Genomic DNA, 21,222 nt, shown 5'->3' on the forward strand with positions numbered 1-21,222 from the left:
AAAGGATACTTCACAAATTCAATGGCGTTTGTCCTTAAATATCCCAAACCAACAGACTCGTTGAAGGAAGACATGTTGTGATGAATGTTGTTTTCTGTGGACATACAGACAAGATGAGGAGATCGAACAGTCCTGAAACAGACGAGTGCTTGTATGGCTGAAATATTAACATTCATTTAATATGGATTGAACAATATTTGAAATAAAGCTGGAAAATATTAATATCAGATGAAAAACTTAAACTAAATGAAAATTTTAAATGTTGTCTGAAACAACCTAAATGTTAATATTTAGAAATATACAGACTGTCAAAAGTTTGGAAACATTAAATTTTTTTAATATTTTGGAATTTGTCTAATAATCATCATAGAATGATTTCTGAAGGATCATGTGACACTGAAGACTGGAGAAATTATGCTGAAAATTCAGCTTTGATCACAGGAATATATTATATTTTACTATATATTCAAATAGAAAACAGTTCTTTTGAATTGTAATAATATTTCACAATTTTTACTCTGTTTTTGATCAAATAAATGCAGCTTTGGTGAACAGAAGAGACTTCTTTCAAAAACATTAATAAATGTTAATGTTTCCAAACTTTGACAGGTATTGTATATATAAAAAAAAATAAAAAAAAAAAATAAAGAAACAACATAAAATAATTACTAAAAAAAAAAAAAAAAAAAAACATTAAATGAAAAATTCAAATGAAAAATGATAATATAAAAAAATGCCTTTTCAGAAAAGTGAAAAGCCAACTCAAAATATATATAGTACATAAATAATACCAAAATAACACATTTGTATATTATGTTTAGGTCTAAATATCAATATGTTTTCATCCACATATTTTTATGCAAATTTTGGAATATTGTATAAAAAAAAGGCTGGATGGAAAAGCCAAGATGCACATAAATTCTAAAAATGTGCATAAAAAACATGAATCGAAGCAGAGAATCAGCGGTTCGGAGCGCCAAAGTCACGTGATTTCAGCAGTTTGGTGGATTGATCCGAATCATGATTCGACACAAAAGATTCATAACGCTCCAAATCTTCCTGAAGCAGTGTTTTGAAATCGGCCATCACTAAATAAGTCCTTATTTTGTTTTTCTGGTGCAACAAAAATATTCTCGTGGCTTTATAATATTAATATTGAACCGCTGTACTCACATGAACTGATTTAAATATGTTTTAGTACATTAATGGATCTTGAGAGAGGAAATGTTATTGGCCATCGGATTTCATCAAAAATATCTTAATTTGTGTTCTGAAGATGAATGAAGGTCTTACAGGTGTGGAATGACATGAATGTGAGTAATAAATTACATTATTTTCATTTTTGGGTGAACTAACCCTTTTAGAACAATAAAAATGTATAAGTACAAAATAAAAGTCTTACTTAAACTGAGTTTCTAAACCTAAAAAGCTTATTAGGATTTACAGTGAAGTAAATAACTCATTCGATTTGCAAAAATGTATGTTAATTGCAATCAAAATGTATGAGTTAGCTAACTCAGTACTTCAAGTTAAGAGCAATTAACATGCATGAGTACTACAAACTCAAAACTTGACAGTTCTGCTTACTTAAAATTGGGAACACCATAACTCAAAAAATTGATGTACCGGATTGCTTCAATTTTTTTTTGAGTTAGCCCAACTTATTCGAATTTACAGTGCTGCCTCAAAACCTCAGGTGACTTTGCCTCAGCAGAGGCTGTGACTGGATAACTGGACTAGCGGACCATTCGCATCGCAGCATCTCAAATGTTGGTCCTTGGTGGTTGTGTTCCCAAACACCAGCATCCGAACACAAGATCACATGACAACTCATTTATGATGGAGGGAAAAAAGAGCCCGATCACAGCAACTTACATTTCCTTGTAATTTCACAGGAATTTTCAAGGCTGGAAACTTTCCATGGGAATTAACAGGAATATATGGGAATTAACGGAAACGTATGGGAATTAATGGGAATAAAGAGGGAATTTTTAAAATTGCAGGTTAGCCTATAACAGGGAACTTAAATGTAGTTGAAAAAAAAAAAAAACATCTTGTAGTGTAATCTTGGTTAAAACAACCAGATTTAATGCAATTTCAGTTGAATTTTGCACATTTGATCAAAAATACAGAAAAAAACAGTATTTTTTTTTTTTTTTTTTTTTAAATAAATTAATACTTTTATTCATCAATGATCTGTCAAATTGATAAAAAGTGACACTTAGGACTTCTATTTTGAATAAATGCTGTACTTTTTATAGAAATTATAGAATTTTATAGAATATTCCAAATTGGAATATTTCCAAAATTCCCCAGGTTAAGTTCCCGTGGATAGTTTCCGTAAACATTTCGCACCTTTGCAGCCCTACATTTCATTAATGATATTTTGCAGTAATTTCACAGGAAGTGACATGTTTTGTGCGAACACCTTTGGATGGAAACATAGCTATTGTCTTTTTAGAGCAAACTGTACTTGCCTTCGGCTTCATCAAAACCAATGAACTTCACCGCCTGGGCGTAGTTGACAATACTGGACAGATACGGGTGGATGTTAGTCGTGGCCGCCACATACGTGTACGACTGAATCAGGGCTAGTTCATCAGCCACATTCGTCTCGCTAGCCTGGGAAAACAAATTATGCTGTTTGGCCATGCAAATCTCACAGCTCAAGTGTTTGCCTTGATAACAGTTACAGTTCTCACAACAGACTTTGAACTTTGCTGTTTTCTTTATGCATGTGGATGACAGCGAGTGTCTGCGAGATTCCCATCATCAGAAGAAAAACAGACAGTAATGGGTAAATCTGGCAGAAATATAAAAGCTTCTGCAGCACATTATCATGATAAGAGGCTTGGAGTGAAGTCTGTGTTCATTCTGAACCTCCGTGACATTCACGACACTCCTCACCAAACTACAAAAACTGACGCTTGTCTCCGTTTTCCTGTGGATGACACGCTCTTTGAAGATGAGAAAAACTGTCAGAAGCCTTCAGGTCATGTTAATTGTGCTTTTAAAACATATAGAAATAATAACTTCTTTAAAAGCTAAAAGACTTGGTTTCTTCTGTGGAAAAGAAAGATTTTTTCCTTATAATGACAGCTAAAATTAAACCATAAAAACATTTTTGTTACTTGAAATAAATGTTAACTTAAATAAAATAAAAAAATAATGTATACTTTTTATTTCAGCTAGTTGCCAAGGCAAGCTTTATCATTTTTGTTTAGCATAACTTGAAGGTCTTACTAAAAATAAAATAAAAATGACTAAAACCAAGACATTAATTAAAAAAACATATTAATATTTTATATCAATAAAAAATTATAATAGTATATCAGTGATGCTAAAATAACACTGATAACAAGCACCATAAAAGCACAATAGTAGATACTTTTATGCTTATAAATGTTATATATTATATTATATTATATTATATTATATTATATTATATTATATTATATTATATTATATTATATTATATTATCGTCTATCGTATATATATATATATATATATATATATATATATATATATATATATATATATATATATATATATATATATATATATATATTAATTTTCGATTAAATTTTGGTAAATTTGTTATGTGGGTTTTTTTTTTACATACTTTTCTTTATATTTCTATTTGGTATTTATTATTTTTTTATTTAGATTTTTTTTAGTAACTAGTCATTTTACTTAAACTTATTTTATTTCAGTTAAAAAAATAAAAATAAAAGTTAATAAAAACAATAGACATTTAAACCAATGACAAAAACACAAAATTACTAAAACTAAATTAATAAAAAAACATTAATATTGAATATCAATAAAAAAAACTATAATAGTATATCAATGATTCTTCTGCCATAAAAGCACATTTATTATGCGTTTGTGTCACTATGAATTGTTGTTGTATGTAAAAAAGATGCACTTAAAGGTGCCCTAGAATCAAAAATTGAATTTATCTTGGCATAGTTAAATAACAAGAGTTCAGTACATGGAAATGACATACAGTGAGTCTCAAACTCCATTGTTTCCTCCTCCTTATATAAATCTCATTTGTTTAAAAGACCTCCGGAAAACACGCGGATCTCAACATAACACAGACTTTTACGTAACAGTCGGGATCATTAATATGCACGCCCCCAATATTTGCATATACCAGCCCATGTTCAAGGCATTAGACAAGGGCAGCCAGTATTAACGTCTGGATCTGTGCACAGCTGAATCATCAGACTAGGTAAGCAAGCAAGAACAACAGCGAAAAATGGCAGATGGAGCAATAATAACTGACATAATCCATGATATCATGATATTTTTAGTGATATTTGTAAATTGTCTTTCTAAATGTTTCGTTAGCATGTTGCTAATGTACTGTTAAATGTGGTTACAGTTACCATCGTTTCTTACTGTATTCACGGAGACGAGAGTCGTTGCTATTTTCATTTTTAAACACTTGCAGTCTGTATAATTCATAAACACAACTTCATTCTTTATAAATCTCTCCAACAGTGTAGCATTAGCCCGTTAGCCACGGAGCACTATCAAACTCATTCAGAATCAAATGTAAACATCCAAATAAATACTATACTCACATGATCCGACGCATGTATGCAGTATGAATGACGAACATCTTGTAAAGATCCATTTGAGGGTTATATTAGCTGTGTGAACTTTGTAAATGCACTGTATTATAGTGCAGAGCTCAGGGGGGCAGGGATCACGTGATTTAAAGGGGCCACAGCCTGAATCGGTGCATAGTTAATGATTCCCCAAAATAAGCAGTTAAAAAAATTAATTTAAAAAATCTATGGGGTATTTTGAGCTGAAACACATTCAGGAGACACCTTAGACTTATATTACATCTTGTAAAAACTGGTTCTAGGGCACCTTTAAATTCTTTAAATTTCCACCAAATCAAATAACAGCAAACCAGAACGACACGAGTGCAAGTACATTACATTTCTCTGTGAATTATCCCTGTAATTGTCTTTATATAAGAAGGATGTAAGAACCTTTCTGGGTGTGAGCAGCACCTCTTCCTCTCGATTCTCTTCCTCAGTGATCAGACATCCGTGAATCCGCTCGGGATGAGCTTCGTTTAACAGCTCTGCTAATGAGGGAAAAAAAATCATTACTGAACAAAAGACTGAATGTGAAATCAAGGCATTACTTCAAAATACAGACTAGAAACAATACACAAGAGTACTTTAATGTGACGATTAAAAAAAACTGCATTTCTCTATGCTATTATGCAACGGTTAGCCAATCATAATGGAACTCATTTGCATACAGTACAAATGCTCAGGAGCAAAATCCTCCATTTAAGCTGTAGGGGTCTGAGACTATCTTAATTTTATATTTTTTACATAATATTACAGTATTTATTAACATTTTGAATTAGCTTTTTTACATTTTCCTTTTTCATTTCAATTTTAGTTAGTTTTAGTAATTTAGTTTATATTGACTTTATTACTTTTCATTTTAGTACTTCAAGTCCAAAAACGCAAAAGCAATGTCCATCTAGCACGTTTACATAAAAAGTAACGGAAAAGCAGCGCAATGGAATGCAATAATGTGCTCTTGAGCTGTTAAAGCTCCACCCTGTTCTGGAAAGGGGGCGGGAGCAGCAGCTCATTTGCATTTAAAGGGACACACACAAAAACAGCGTGTTTTTACTTCAACCCAAAAAAGGGGCATTTTGGGCATGATATAATAAATGATCTGTGGGGTATTTTGAGCTGAAACTTCACAGACACATTCTGGAGACACTTAAGACATCTTGTAAAAAGGGGTTCCCGTTTAAAGGCTCTTCCTCACCGGTGGTCGTCTCTTCCTCATTCTCATCTTCAGATAAGTTTGTGGAGATGCTCGGCTCTCCGGCCTCCATGTGCTTCCTGAAGTGCTCCAGCTGTTCTGTGGATTTAAAACCATGTTTGACAAAACTCAAACACAGTTTTTTATGAAGACCTTGAGAATTAAGTTTTTTGGCATACTGGCAACATAACTACTTCTTAAAAATACAAATATTTACTAAGATTTTTGCCCAAATACCATAGTTATGCTGCATTCACATCATGTTGTAATTACGAGATGACAACCTGTTACGTACTCTGAGCTGTTCAATTTTCTATGTCAACACTATCAACAGCAAAATGAATCTGCAGCAGTCAGGTGGTACAAGTCAGATATCTCAGAAAATTCTGAGTTTACAAGTTGTAATTACGAGTTCTACAAGGACATGAATGCTTTTTCCCCTCATAATTAAAGTAATTCTAACATGGCGTGAATGCACCTTTACTTCAGCTATGATGAACAGAGCATGGGCAAAAACCACTTAAGTTTTCTTTAGAAAATATGAAAATATAGTTACTACAATACAACTTTTATTTAAGAAGATGCCATATTAATTACACCTATTATGATTTTACTGTAGTAACTATGGTATTTGGTAGAAATGACTGTTGAAAGGGGCAGATTTCACTACTTTTTTCAACTTCAGGCTTTAATCTTCTGTTCTTGATGAGGATTTTTCCTCTGAGGTCATTCGGAGACGGCAGTGGACATCCAGCCTCCATCTGAGAGAGAATAGAAGAAAAAACATTAGCAAGTAACTGTGTTATGGGCTCTTGAATAAACACATAATAAAATATTGTGTTTAAAAACACAACACAACGGTCAAAATTTTACATTTTGAAATTTAATTTTTTTTTTCTTCATCGGAATGAGATGACACTTGGCAACTTTTGTCCCATTAGCTATGTGAACACAAAAAAATCATGGACATGATTTGGATATGTTACAATTGGCTCCTTCGTGGTCAAAAGTGACCTACAAAGGAAATTAATGGGGAATACGAAAAATACAAAAAACTTTGAGAATCTTTTGGTGGTACAAACTACACTTCAGCAAAAAAGTACATAAAAAAACATTTAAAACAGAGCGAGTGTTTGAAAATGTGTGAAATCAAATCAATAATTCAGTCACAAAACAGTAAAATAAAATTACAAAACGTCCTCCGCTGTGTTCAGATTTGACTGTAGTAAAATTCATGCAAAAACTGACACTTCAAATCAACATTTCAAACCAAAAAAGTCTAAACCTTGACAAAAAGTAGTCTTTGAGAATGTCCAATTCAATTCAATTCACTTTTATTTGTATAGTGCTTTTCACGATACATATCGTTTCAAAGCAGCTCTACAGAGAATGCATGTCAACATTACAATTTAGAGAATCTGGTATCGGAGGTGACTGTCAAATGTATGTGGTTTCAGAAATGTACATATAATCATGCAGTTAGCTAATAATGTAATAATTTAGGCAATTTAATTTACAATAACTGTTAGCAGTTTAACTGAAGGTAGAAGCAATGAACTCCTGGAAATAATGAATTACATATTAACAATAATTAGGATATATAGAAATTTGGGAATGTGCATGTTGATCCAGATGTTGAATCATCTGAAGTCCTTGCAGGAGTTGGCGCTATCTAAGTATAAATCCAAATCCACAACTTAATAAAAATAAGTATTTATGTCTAAAAACCACTAGAGAATTTATAAGCCACTTTATATAGAGCTATATAGGAATCTAGTGGTTACACCATGGCAATACATACGTTTTCTTTTTTTACTCCCACCAGATGGCACTAATCTGCCTCCAAATATTGTATTTTAAATGCCTTGTCTCTATTTTAACATGGAATACTGCTTTAATTGAAAAATAATTTTAAAATATATTAGAAAAAAAAAAAAGTGAATTATTTTTAATGGGGAAAAATAGCTAATAAAAATTGCATAAATATTGCATAGTATCATAAAATACCCTAAAAATTTTAAATAATAATCAAAAAATATTATTTAACAAAAATATATTACATTGGTTTTCCTTAAATAAAAAGAAGTTACATTTCAAGGTTTCTTGAAGGAGCCATGTGTGACCCCTAAACGAAGAGGACCCACACTTACTGGGAAATCATCTAACGGCTGCTTCAGGAGCAAATCTCCAAAAATGTCCTCACAGTAGCGCGCCAGTTTATACTGCTGATGTTTCCTGAGAGAAAGGTGTGTTTATTGTGCATTTCTTTATTTTAATCATTTATTTATGTAGTTTGTGAGATATTAATAAGGACCTTGATAAATTGTTTCATTGAAGAAAGCACATACGTACGTGCAGTGGTTTTCGAAGGACAGAATCACAGGATACTCAGAAGTCATGAAGGCCGTTTCTTTAATTCCGTGAATGACGTCCTGAATAAAACATACTGTAAATGTCTTTCAGTCTAAATATAAACAAAGCATTCATACAGATAGATTTACTATTTAAAGGCTATTTAACGCTCAAGAGAAATGGATATCATGTAAGATTCTTCTGGAACATTTAAGGGAGATTTGATTGTGAAGGCACACTGTGTTCGTGTTCACCTTGAACAGGACGTCTGTGCACATGGCCTTGCCGTGGGTGATTATGGGCTCCTGATCTTCACCTTTTCCATCCCAGCAGTCCAACTCAACACACCTGTTTGAAAAAGTATTCTCGTCGTTTCATAACATTAAGGTTGAACCACTGTAGTCACATGGACTTTTTTAACAATGTTTTTACTACTTTTCTGAACCTTGAATGATTTTGATGGTTCGTTGAATTTCGTCGCTTTCTATGGGGGATAAAAAAAAACCTCTTGGATTTCATCAAAATAGTGTTTGGAACGACATGAGGGTGAGTAATTAATGACAGAAACTTCATTTTTGGGTGAACCATCCCTTTAAAACCATCCAAATAAATAAATAATTAAATGTTATATATATGATTTTGCATCGTCTGAATGATATGAGGATGATATTTCCGTGTACCTGCAGCCGGTCAGCAGCACCTGTCTGTACATCTCCACTGAGGATCTGCCTCCAAACTGTCTGCCGGTCAGGTAGGTGTTATGAGATGAGTTGATAAAGTAATGAGACAGAGGATGATCCATCTCCTGATAAACCTCCAACCGGTCCAGAAACACGGGAGCGTTTTCATCAGACATCAGATACCGACAGAATCCATCACATGACATCAGACCTGCCCAAATTCATCCATTTATCCATGTGTGTACAAATGAGACATTAAAGGACTGTCTTAAACACCTGTCTGTTGAAGTGCATTATGGGCAAATGAACAATAGTTGCTGTACTTCAACACAAGGTGGCGCTGTAAGATTACAAAACTGTATTTACATAAGAAATGAACTCGACTTTAAGCCCTGAACAATGAGAACAAACCATAAACAAGCATTTAAATCATAATAATAATACTTTTTTTTTTTCTTGTGCAGTAAATCTAGACAACATGAGAGTAGGTTTTATATTATTAAATGGCTCAAATAAATAAATAAACCAGGCATACATTATTTTATTTTGTGAAAAGATGCTTTAGAAAATTGTTTGCCTGCCTGGAACAATGGTCAATTATATAGTATATTATATATATTTATATATTATGTATTGAAATACACCAATCAGGCATAACATTATGACCACCTTCCTAATATTGTGTTGGTCCCAAAACAGCCCTGACCCGTCGAGGCATGGGCTCCTCTAGACCCCTGAAGGTGTGCTGTGGTATCTGACACAAGATGTTAGCAGCAGATCCTTTAAGTCCTGTAGTTGTGAGGTGGAGCCTCCATGGATCAGACTTGTTTGTTCAGCACATCCCACAGATGCTCGATTGGATTGAGATCTGGGAATTTGGAGGCCAAGTCAACACCTCAAACTCGTTGTTGTGCTCCTCAAACCATTCCTGAACCATTTTTGCTTTGTGTCAGGAGCATTATCCTGCTGAAAGAGGCCACCAGGGAATACTGTTTCCATGAAAGGGTGTACATGGTCTGCAGCAATGCTTAGGCAGGTGGTACGTGTCAAAGTAACATTCACATGGATGGCAGGACCCAAGGTTTCCCAGCAGAACATTGCCTAAAGCATCACACTGCCTCCGCCGGCCTGCCTTCTTCCCATAGTGCATCCTGGTGCCATGTGTTCCCCAGATAAGAGAAGCACACGCACCCGGCCATCCATGTGATGTAAAAGAAGACATGATTCATCAGACCAGGCCACCTTCTTCCACTGCTCTGTTGTCCAGTTCTGATGTTCACTGTTGGCTCTTTCGGCAGTGGACAGGGGTGTGCATTCTGTGTATTCTGACACCTTTCTATCAGAACCAGCATTGACTTCTTGAGCAATTTGAGCTACAGTAGCTCGTCTGTTGGATTGGACCACATGGGTCAGCCTTCGCTCCCCACGTGCATCACTGAGCCTCGGCCGCCCATGACCCTGTCGCTGGTTCTCCACTGTTCCTTCCTTGGAGCACTTTTGATAGATACTGACCTGCAGACTTGTCAAACTCCCTCAAATCCTTAAAGGGTTAGTTCACCCAAAAATGAAAATTATGTCATTAATGATTCACCCTCATGTCGTTCCAAACCCGTAAGACCTCCATTCATCTTCAGAACACAGTTTAAGATATTTTAGATTTAGTTCGAGAGCTTTCTGTCCCTCCATTGAAAGTGTTTGTACAGTAGACTGTCCATGTCCAGAAAGGCAATAAAAACATCATCAAAGTAGTCCATGTGACATCAGTGGGTTAGTTAGAAGTTTTTGAAGCATCGAAAATACATTTTGGTCCAAAAATAACAAAAACTACGACTTTATTCAGCATTGTCTTCTCTTCCGGAATCCTTTCCATTTAACTGATTCCACTGAATTGATTCCATTGAACTGATTCAATTGAATTGATTCCATTGAACTGATTCCATTTAATTGATTCCATTGAATTGATTCCATTGAATCCTTTCATCTGTCGGCGTTGGTAATGCACTTTTACAACGCCGTGGTTGTTTTTGGCCATTAGGACATCCGAGACATGCACACTTACGCACCATTTTTAAAAATATAGCAATACCAAAAAACAAACAATGTAGAATAGCTTGAATACAGCGTGCGTCTCCCTCAGACTGTAAATGAAGCTGCTTCTTCTTCTTCTTCTTGTTTCACAGCAGTTGGCATCCAACGTTTTGGTGTATTATCACCCGCTTCTTGTAAACAAAGCTCTGGTGCACCGGATAACACGCCAGCAGCGTCACTGCGGAGTCATGAACGCGGATTGACAACAGACCCGGAAGAGAATACAATGCTGAATAAAGTTGTAGTTTTTGTTATTTTTGAAACAAAATGTATTTGCGATGCTTCAAAATGTCGCGGATGTCCTAATCGCCAAAAACAACCACGGCGACGTAAAAGTGCATTACCAACGCCGACAGATGAAAGGATTCAATGGAATCAATTCAATGGAATCAATTCAATGGAAAGGATTCCGGAAGAGAAGACAATGCTGAATAAAGTCGTAGTTTTTGTTATTTTTGGACCAAAATGTATTTTCAATGCTTCAGAAAATTCTAACTGACCCTCTGATGTCACATGGACTACTTTGATGGTGTTTTTATTACCTTTCTGGACATGGACAGTATACCGTACATACATTTTCAATGGAGGGACAGAAAGCTCTCTACTAAATCTAAAATATCTTAAACTGTGTTCCGAAGATGAACGGAGGTCTTACGGGTTTGGAACGACATGAGGGTGAGTCATTAATGACATCATTTTCATTTTTGAGTAAACTAATAATTTTTGGGTGAACAAAGTTCACTTGCTGCCTAATATATCCACCCACTAACAGGTGTCGTGATGAAGAGATAATCAGTGTTATTCACTTCACCTGTCAGAGCTCATAATGTTATGCCTGATCATATATATGACTGTAAAATGCCAGCACTGAGCAATCACAAATGCAAAACAAAGACATTATAGTCACAAAAAGTGGCACACACCTTTCATCTTCAGCGTCTCATCAGGTTCATATCGCTCAATGATTTGGAAAGCACATTTACAGTCGAAGAACGGGAACAGGATTTCATTCAGACGTGGATCTCTCTGATTCTACCCAAGAGAAAAAACCCTGCAAGTTATATTAACAAGGCCAACTTTCTCTAATATACACATGCACAAAGTTAAACAAAAGGAATAAGCTGCTTCTATGAAGAAGAAAAATAAGACTTTCAAAGAAGAAAAGACACATAACAGAGCAAGTCAAAATCATATATGACCTAATGTTTAATATTCCTTCAGGATGAATTAACTCTAATGATTGCCAGATGCTCACATGCAGGATATTAAAAGTTAATAAAAGAAAACGTTGCTTACTTCGTTCAAAAAGTGGACTAACTGGTCAACGCATAAATAGTCGCTTTTGTCTCCCTTGCTGAAAAGAAAAGCAACGGGAAAACAGAATTTTCAACTTCTTGATTGATGTTTCTGCTGTTCCAGTGAATGATTCATCAGTGATTCATGTTTCACAGCTCACTCTACTACAAGTTTCTCAATCAGTCTAGTTAGATTAATGGTTTAATATTCAAGCTCTTCAGGCAATGCATGTTTAAATATAACACTGTTTAGTTTAGTGTTGTGCAGCTCGTGGGAAAACTCTAAAACAAACATGACAGCAAACTGTTGTAGGCCACTGAAGAGATTTTGATCAGGAGGTGCTTGCAAATCTCTTTCTTCAATCTAAAAAGTAATTCAGGGGACCTGTTACCACAACTTGCATGGTTTCAAGTTAAAAATTATGACTCTTTTGACATAATAATGTTGATCAATACATCAACTTAATGTAGTCTGTAATTTAATCTCAAATTTTGGTGTTGATTGGCTTAATTTTTAATTTATGTTCTAGTAACGTAATGAAATTGTCTTGATAACTTCGGGAATTAGGCAGTGGATTTCTAGTTCCCAGCATGCTTTGCACAGGACTGGATAAGGACAATAAATGTTGAAATGAAGTGTTAAGTTATTTGTTTTTAGTGAAGGGAAAGACCTGTTAGTGTTTAATGCTGTTATGTTTGACATTTAAAAGAGTTTCTGTAATGCTTGTGGTTGACTAATGCTAATGACAAGTAATATCTTACTTGGTCATTAAATATACATGTTAAATAAGTTATGTTACCATGTGCTATGATAGCTGTTGATTTGAACTGAAATAGATAAGGGCTACAACTCTGGTAGTTTGAGCAACTTAATTTGTTTGAGTCATCAACTTAAAAATTTGTGTTTATGCTACAAAGTTCCTCTAACTCAATGTACCTCGTTGGTTGAATGTAATTTCACTCCAAGAAAAGAAAAGAAAAAAAGATGCAAACTGTTGCGTTATTTATTTATTTGTTTATTTATTTATTTATTTTTTGGTAGAGCCAACACGTTATTTTTTGAGTGTTGAAGTCAGCATGAAACACCATTCACAAATATAATATTATTATTATTATTATTATTATTATTATTATTATTAAGTATTTCTTTTTTGTCTTTATTTTTTATTTCTTTTTGGTGGTGGGTATTATTAACACACAATTAAAAATTAAAAATTAAAAATTGAAGAAATACTGAAAGAAAAGAAAGGAAAGAAAAATTATGACCTTATAAAAAATGTTTATTGTTTAATGAAATATGAAATGAATTCAGTGGAAAGACAAAGTGTAAAAAAAAGTGTTTTTTAATGATTTAACATGTTTTTTTTGTTGTTGTTGTTTTTTTAAAGCACATAATATTAAGATTTTATTTTAGGAATAGCATGTGCTGATGAATCTTTCACAATAAGACCAGGATGTATTGTAGCATGCATTTAAAAAAAAAAAAAAAAAACAGGGTCAATTTAATTTTATAATGGCTATAATAGATAATAATAGATAATATTCTTTATACTATTTACAAATCATTTAGCAAAATACTAAATACTTTGTTTGGACAAGAGCAATCAGCTCAGAATCTCTCAGCTGATTTCACACATGTTGAATAATAAAGCTTTATATTTGTTGCTCTTAATGCGTTTAATATACTATATATTTAATACAGAACTAAAGTGTATGTTGCATGCTTACAATTTCTTGAAGAGATCTTCAATATCAGTTCTGGGACAAATCTTCTGTGTAAGGCTGTAGAACTTGTCAAAGGTGAAGATCTCATGCTCGATTTCATCGTTCTGGTAAAAAATAAGAATACGGATGGGTTGCAATTCATTATTAACAAATATTAGTGACTGTAATAGCATACTACTATACTACTTAACCTATTGCTGCAGTACGCTGCATGTATGCATGTTGCCAAAGAGAACATGCAACAAAAAGGGGTCATGTGACAACAAATGTAGCATATAATCATTGCATATTTCATGCTGTGCAGTATGCTGTAAACATTAGTATTCAGTTCATCTTCATCATGCTAATGCAAATTTAAGGCTTTTTAAGACCTGCAAAACTAACTGTAAAAATTATGATTTGAACAACTTTACAGAAAAAAAAAATTGATAAAAAAATTATTATATTCATATTCATTTAAAATATGATTATATATTATCCTAATAGTTTGAATTTTAAGAATGCACATTATCTTCTTTTCTGTCCACCAGCTGAAAGAAAATGCAATTTAATGCAGAAATATAGCGGTTACCCTGGTTCCACCTGTACACAATGTAGCTGCGCTTTTTTAGAAATGCGACGAGTTTGCAGGTATGACATAAACACCATAAGGTAAACATTGTTATAATACATCGACAGTAGATCAATAAGCAATCTATTGGCATAAACGCACGATATTCATTGATTGTAAGCTGCTCTGAAAGTGTGAGCCTGTAAAACCCTGTTTTATGGCCTTATATGTATTAAAACTGAATTTGAGACTTTTAAAGACTTTTTAAACCTCTGGTATTGTTCATTTCGTGATCACACTTGTGTTGTTAGTATACCAGAAATTTAACTTTTTTTTAATTATTATTCAGTCAAAATAAATGTAATATATTTTTGTTCACCAATTATTTTCTTTTGTATTTTTAGAGAATTTCATGGTACTAATTCATATTTATGCACCAATTATGATAAATGTTTTCCCCATTGAAAATAATACAAAAACAAATTTTCACTTTTTTATTACTTTTCAATTAAAGCAGTATTTCATGTTAAAATAGAGACAATGCCTTTAAAATACAATTTTTGAAGGCAGATTAGTGCCATCTAGTGGGAGTAAAAAAAGAAAAACATCTGTAATGCAGTGGTGTAACCACTACATGCCTATATAGCTCTATATAAAGCAGCTTATAAATTGTCTAGTTTTTTTTTAGACATAAATACTTATTTTTATTAAGTTTTTTTATTTGGATATGTATTTATACATTCTCAAAGACTTTTTGTCAAGGTTTAGATTTTTATTTTTTTTTTTAAATGTTGATTTGAAGTGTCAGTTTTTGCATGAATTTTACTAGTTAAACCTGAGCAGAGAAACACATTTTGTTACACAACATTAAAATTCAACAAAATGTATCATAAATGAACAGGAATGCTTTATCAGAGCTTAATCAACTTGATTTCAACCTTTTATTTAAGTCTTGAGAATGTGTCTATTTTGCACTCTTGATATTTTAGTTTCACTCCTTCATTGCTTGTAGATCGTACCCACAAAAAAAAAAAAAAAAAAAAATATCTGTATTTTAGTATTTTATATATCACAGAGTTTCATACCATTCCAATAAATTTGTGATTTTTAAAAATTCAAAACATTTTTTTTTTCGGTCTAAAATGATAGAACAACACCAGAGGGGTAAGCACCCATGGGGCACCTGTAAAAGCAACCTAAAACAACATTCTGCTCGTGTGGCTCACATCGATATCTGTACAATTACATCATTATTAATATCTCCATCCTAGATCTGGCAATATCTGAGAGAAAGTAAGTGCTGTTAAAAATTACCTTTCCACTGGGTAAACCAAGATCCTTCAGTGCCTGGAAAATACCCTTCTCCGTTTTGCCTGAGGCAAAGGTTCTTGTGATACTGCAGAAAATCACACACATTCACCGGTGTTAAAGATAGACTTGTTTTAATGTGTGAATGTCCTTCAGTAGATCAGGTGTCTGTATGTGTGTCTCAAACATTTTTTTTAGCCATTTTTACGTCTATTATTCACCGTATGTACAATATTCACTGTAAAATATATGGAGATGTGATCTATTAACATGCAGCAGGCATCTACCAAATTTCACAAAAAGGTGTAAAAACCTCGTCACATTAATGAGAATGCAGGAAATACCTCCTGACAGGTATTTTTCCATTCACATTGGTCAAAAATGACAGCCGCATCCAACTGCAGGAAATAAATCATAACACAAGCAAAGATTAAACATGAAAGCAACAAGATACATTTGCATTGTCATAAACATAAGTTCAGTAATCAAACACTTTTGCAGCTTAAATAACATGTATTTTCCAATGGAATTAATAGAAGTGCTTTATATTTCTGCTTTGAAAGTTAACCATCCTTAACGTCTTGCCTCATAGACTTTCATTTTAAGAGCATTACTGTAAAACACGACTTTTGCATGTTTTTACAAACTAAAAGATGAGAGAAAATTAAATGACAGCACATCACCAGCGTTGCTGATCAGGTTTAACCCAGAATATACTTTAAATAAGTAATGTTTTTCTGGGTAATTAGCTTATATAAGTAATTAGACTGAAATACAGCTGCTGGCTGAATCATTTCCTGGCTGAATACTTCATGAAACCTTAGAAATGACTTGACACACAGTGCATTAGCAGGCTGAAATGACTCCAGCGATGATGCATCATCTGGTGGCACTCACTGTTTTCTCAGGCAGGTCATCGGACACACGTTATTCGCTCGAGAGTTCTGAATCAATGACCGCAAGCCGTCTGTCCATTGCTGCAAACATGCACAAGCAAATGAGGGTAAAACTAAAATGTCACAGAGTTTCCAGTCTCTTCATGGCCAAAATGATTGAGAAAACAAAAATTATAAAATCAAAGCAAATGCATGGTTCTAGTGAGCTAATACGCTGATCGATTCAGATATTTGTTTCTCAGAAAGACACATCAGAAATATTTAGGGATGCACAGATATGAACATTTTAGCAGATACCGATAACCCATATGTTGGCTAATGAATTTAAATCTAAAAAATTTTTTTTTTTTTTCGATTTTTAGGTTGAAAAATCAAAAAAGACAAAAGAGGGGTTTTTTTGTGTTTTTTTTTTAATTAATTTTTTTAGGTGAGACTGAAGTTTGTTTAGACCTCAAATATGCGATTTATATATAAACATAGCACCTATTTTACAATTTGTTTTGACACTCAAGGCCGTCAGCGACTGTTCAGTGCTCGTGTACCCGCTGAGAACAGCTTCATCTCGGCCACTGGCGCTTATGTAGATAGTGTTTAAACATGAGATATAATTAATTTGGGGTATATCAAATGGGCAATCTTTGGTCTTATTAATCTATTACTTGTTCCAGAGCTAATAGATTTGGGTTAAAGGAAAATTAAGTTTTATAACTTTATATTTAGGCTATATTTAACTTAAATCCTGTACTAGAGCACTGCTTTTGTACGTTTGACTGAATTGTTTGCTTGTTTATTTCCTATTGTCTTTTATAATGGCTAGTGTTAATTTAAATATTGTTGTTCAATGAATATTATTTTATATCAATAATATGCCGTATTTGGTATTGAGAAAGGGATCGTGATATTAGAGACTTCAGAGAAAGTTATTACTTTCTAAGCTATTACTTTCCTCCATCTAAGTGCATTATTACTCTTTATGAGTGAGTGAGAACAAGGACGTTGTTTTAGCACTGTGGGAAATCCCCACAACTTTTAAAAGGATAAAGACAAAGACTGCTTTTCTCAGCTGGTATTCAAACTGATTTTTTAAATGGATATAATATTATGAACATCAACCTAAAGAATATCAGATGCAGGTGATACACTTGTTTAGTCGATCTCCCTCTCATAACACCATAATAATCTACTCTACATAAGTGACGTTTCAGAATTAGTACCGGAGGCTTGTGCTCAACTGGTAAAGGAAGTAGGTCTGCCAAAAAGAGGGTTTTAAAGTGCTGTCGAACTGTAGTATAAATGCAATATCACACTCGTAGCCCTGCGATATGTCTGATATACAGCCATATCGCACCACTACTCGTATGATTTTGCATATATTATATATATATTATAGATAGATGATAGATAGATAGATAGATAGATAGATAGATAGATAGATAGATAGATAGATAGATAGATAGATAGATAGATAGATAGATAGATAGATAGATAGATAGATAGATAGATAGATAGATAGATAGATAGATAGATAGATAGATAGATAGATAGATAGATAGATAGATAGATAGATAGATAGATAGATAGATAGATAGATAAAATGTGTACCTTGAATGCAATGTGATTCACATTGGATAAAAGTGCCTGCCTGCTAAATGCATAAATGTAATTGTAAATACTTCTTAGTTCACTAAAAAAGGTCATCAGGTCATCATTTACTAATTTCAAACCCATATGTGCTTCTTTCTATTGAATGCATTACATTTAAGTTTACGCATTTGTAACTTACATTGCATTCTGGATACACGTTTATCAGTTCATGCATTTCCTGGGAATCAAACCCATATTCTACTCATTCACATCTTTAAGAGTCATACTTGTATGATGTTTACTTGTTTTGTTTCAGAACTTTTTTATGCTTTGTTGTTTTTTGGAGCTTGAAAACTGCTTTGATTATAAGGACAAAAGCAGCAAATGTTTCTACAAAAGAAAGTTATATGGAATGATATGTGGGTAAAAACTATGAGTAAATAATGGCAGAATGTTTATTTCTGGGTAAACTAACTCTTTAATAATGCACTGGGGAAGAACCCATAAAAAGGATTCAGACTAAAAGGTTGCATGAATGAATGAATGGAAGATGTGCTGTTTTGTAAACATGTTTTTGTCTCTTAGCGTTTTATGAGTGCTCTATTTTTACACAAGATTCCAGGACATACAGGACGCCACTTCTAATGCTCTCCTAATGCAAACACTCTTACTTCCTGGAAATCTAATAATGAATCAAGCACATGTTTCAGACAAAACACGAGACTGACAGAGGGTCCCGAAGCAGCAGCTGCTTGCTAGTTCAACACAAGTGCATACATCCCTGGGGTCATCACCGAACCCTCGAGAGGAGCCCATAAAATCAGCAGTGCTTTAAGACACAGCAGCGGTGACGGCACAGTGACGGGCAGATGTCAGGAGCTGGAATTAGATGCGAGTTTGATGACCTTCCTACAGCTGAAATCCTTCAGGGAAAGGTTAAATCTTCGGTCAGTTTTTATACATATCATTTAACAGATTTTGTATCGTATTTACATGTAAAAATAAGATATGTGAAATATTATTATTTATATAAATAATATATATATATATATATATATGCTCTCCTAATATGTGTGTGTGTGTGTGTGTGTGTGTGTGTGTGTGTGTGTGTGTGTGTCCAATCCATCCATCATCTATTCTTATATTCATCCATCTATTCATCCATCCATCCATCCATCCATCCATCCATCATCTATTCATCTATACAACCATTCAGCCATTTGTCTATCCATCTATTCATCCATCCATTTAGCCATCTGTCTATCCATCTATCATCTATTCATCCATTCATTCATTCGTCCATTTGTCAATACTTCTATCCATCCATCCATCCACCCATCCATCAACTATTCATCCATACATCCATTCATCCATACATCTGTCTATCCATCCAACCATCCATCCATCCATCATCTATTCATCTGACTATTTACCTATCCATCCATCCATCAACTATTCATCCATTCATCTGTCCATCCAACATCTATCCATCCGTCTATCCATCCATCTATCCATCCATTCATCTGTCCATCCATCATCTATTCATCTGACTATTTACCTATCCATCCATCCATCCATCAACTATTCATCTATCCATCCATTCAGCCATTTGTCTATCCATCTATCATCTGTTCATCCATCCGTCAATACATCCATCCATCATCTATTCATCCATCATCCGTCAATACATCCATCCATCATCTATTCATCCATCCATCCATCAACTATTCATCCATACATCTGTCTATCCATCCATCCATCCATCCATCCATCCAGCCAGCCAGCCAGCATTTGTCTATCCATTTATCATCTATTCATCGAACTATTTATCTATCCATCCATCCATCCATCCATCCATCAACTATTCATCCATTCATCCATACATCTGCCTATCCATGCATAAATCTGTCTATCCATCCATCCATCCATTCAGCCATTTGTCTATCCATCTATCATCTATTCATCCATCCGTCAATACATCCATCCATCATCTATTCATCCATCCATCCATTCAGCCATCTGTCTATCCATCTATTCATCCATTCATTCATCCATTTGTTAATACTTCCATCCATCCATCCATATCATCTCATCTTAGTTCTGAATGGTGCACAACCCTGCAGTTTCAGACTGGAATCAATATAAACTATGAATTCTAAAGCATCACAAAGCATTTTAATAAGATTCGGGTGGAATTAATTTTAAAATAACAATTAGCATAGCTCAAAAAGGGAGTCTTTCTTTTTACTCTGCCTCCAGCTCTTACTCTTTCAGTTTTCCTTCTCTGATGATTTAGTGCCAGTGGCGCATTTCATTTTCTCTCCATAAAATACTATCAGATTTAACAGTCTCTTCACTTTCTTATTCCTCTTAAATAAATGAGTTCTTTTGGGAGTGTTAGTGGTGGTTTAACTGGCAGAATTCTAGTCAGACAGCTGCTGGTGAAAGAAACCGAACCCTAAAGGAAGATGGTGAGACACACACACATGTTTTATGGGGGCTTTCCTTAGATATAATGATTTTTATACTGTACAAACTGTACATTGTATCCTCTAACCCTAAGCCTACACTGATCACTAAAAACTCTTTTCTTTTCCTCATGGGTACCAAAAAAGTCCCCTCAAGGTTAAAAAAAATACTGGTATAACTATCTTTGTGGGGACAGTTTCTCCCCATGGTGCAGGGTTTACAAGGACCACACAAATGCACAAATTTATTGAATTTCTTGTAATATACAACCAAGATGCAATCAAAATGCCACCATGACCTTTATCTATGTACAAATAATCTATAAATTACTTATGACTCTTGGTGCATTTTAATATTATAGAAAAAATAATAGGTGTAAAACATCACCCAACACTGCTTTGACCTATGTGTGCATATGATTTTGTAGACATACAACCCCCAAAGCCTGACTGAAATGTTA

The 21,222-nt window shown here is 33.9% G+C and overlaps 1 protein-coding gene across 2 annotated transcripts in view; it reads right to left on the reverse strand.

Annotated features, from left to right (window-relative positions):
• Positions 1-21,222, reverse strand: part of plcb4a (phospholipase C, beta 4a) — a 60,524-nt gene that overhangs the window by 27,563 nt on the left and 11,739 nt on the right. Inside the window, exons 1-16 of one of the 2 annotated variants that reach the window (XM_067368447.1) lie at positions 16,711-16,936; positions 16,158-16,211; positions 15,820-15,901; positions 13,959-14,059; positions 12,232-12,289; positions 11,859-11,967; positions 8,848-9,058; positions 8,613-8,651; positions 8,422-8,515; positions 8,168-8,247; positions 7,966-8,050; positions 6,486-6,576; positions 5,819-5,914; positions 5,014-5,111; positions 2,478-2,622; positions 10-94 (exon numbers count right to left, since the gene is read on the reverse strand). In XM_067368447.1, the coding sequence (XP_067224548.1) occupies positions 10-94; positions 2,478-2,622; positions 5,014-5,111; positions 5,819-5,914; positions 6,486-6,576; positions 7,966-8,050; positions 8,168-8,247; positions 8,422-8,515; positions 8,613-8,651; positions 8,848-9,058; positions 11,859-11,967; positions 12,232-12,289; positions 13,959-14,059; positions 15,820-15,901; positions 16,158-16,211; positions 16,711-16,730 (1,448 nt within the window). In that variant the 5' untranslated portion in view covers positions 16,731-16,936. Of the gene's footprint in view, positions 1-9; positions 95-2,477; positions 2,623-5,013; positions 5,112-5,818; positions 5,915-6,485; positions 6,577-7,965; positions 8,051-8,167; positions 8,248-8,421; positions 8,516-8,612; positions 8,652-8,847; positions 9,059-11,858; positions 11,968-12,231; positions 12,290-13,958; positions 14,060-15,819; positions 15,902-16,157; positions 16,212-16,710; positions 16,937-21,222 lie in introns of those variants that run through there. The other variant, XM_067368446.1, reaches the window with a different exon arrangement.

This window comes from Chanodichthys erythropterus, chromosome 18, assembly GCF_024489055.1.
Source record: "Chanodichthys erythropterus isolate Z2021 chromosome 18, ASM2448905v1, whole genome shotgun sequence".
NCBI lineage: Eukaryota > Metazoa > Chordata > Actinopteri > Cypriniformes > Xenocyprididae > Chanodichthys > Chanodichthys erythropterus.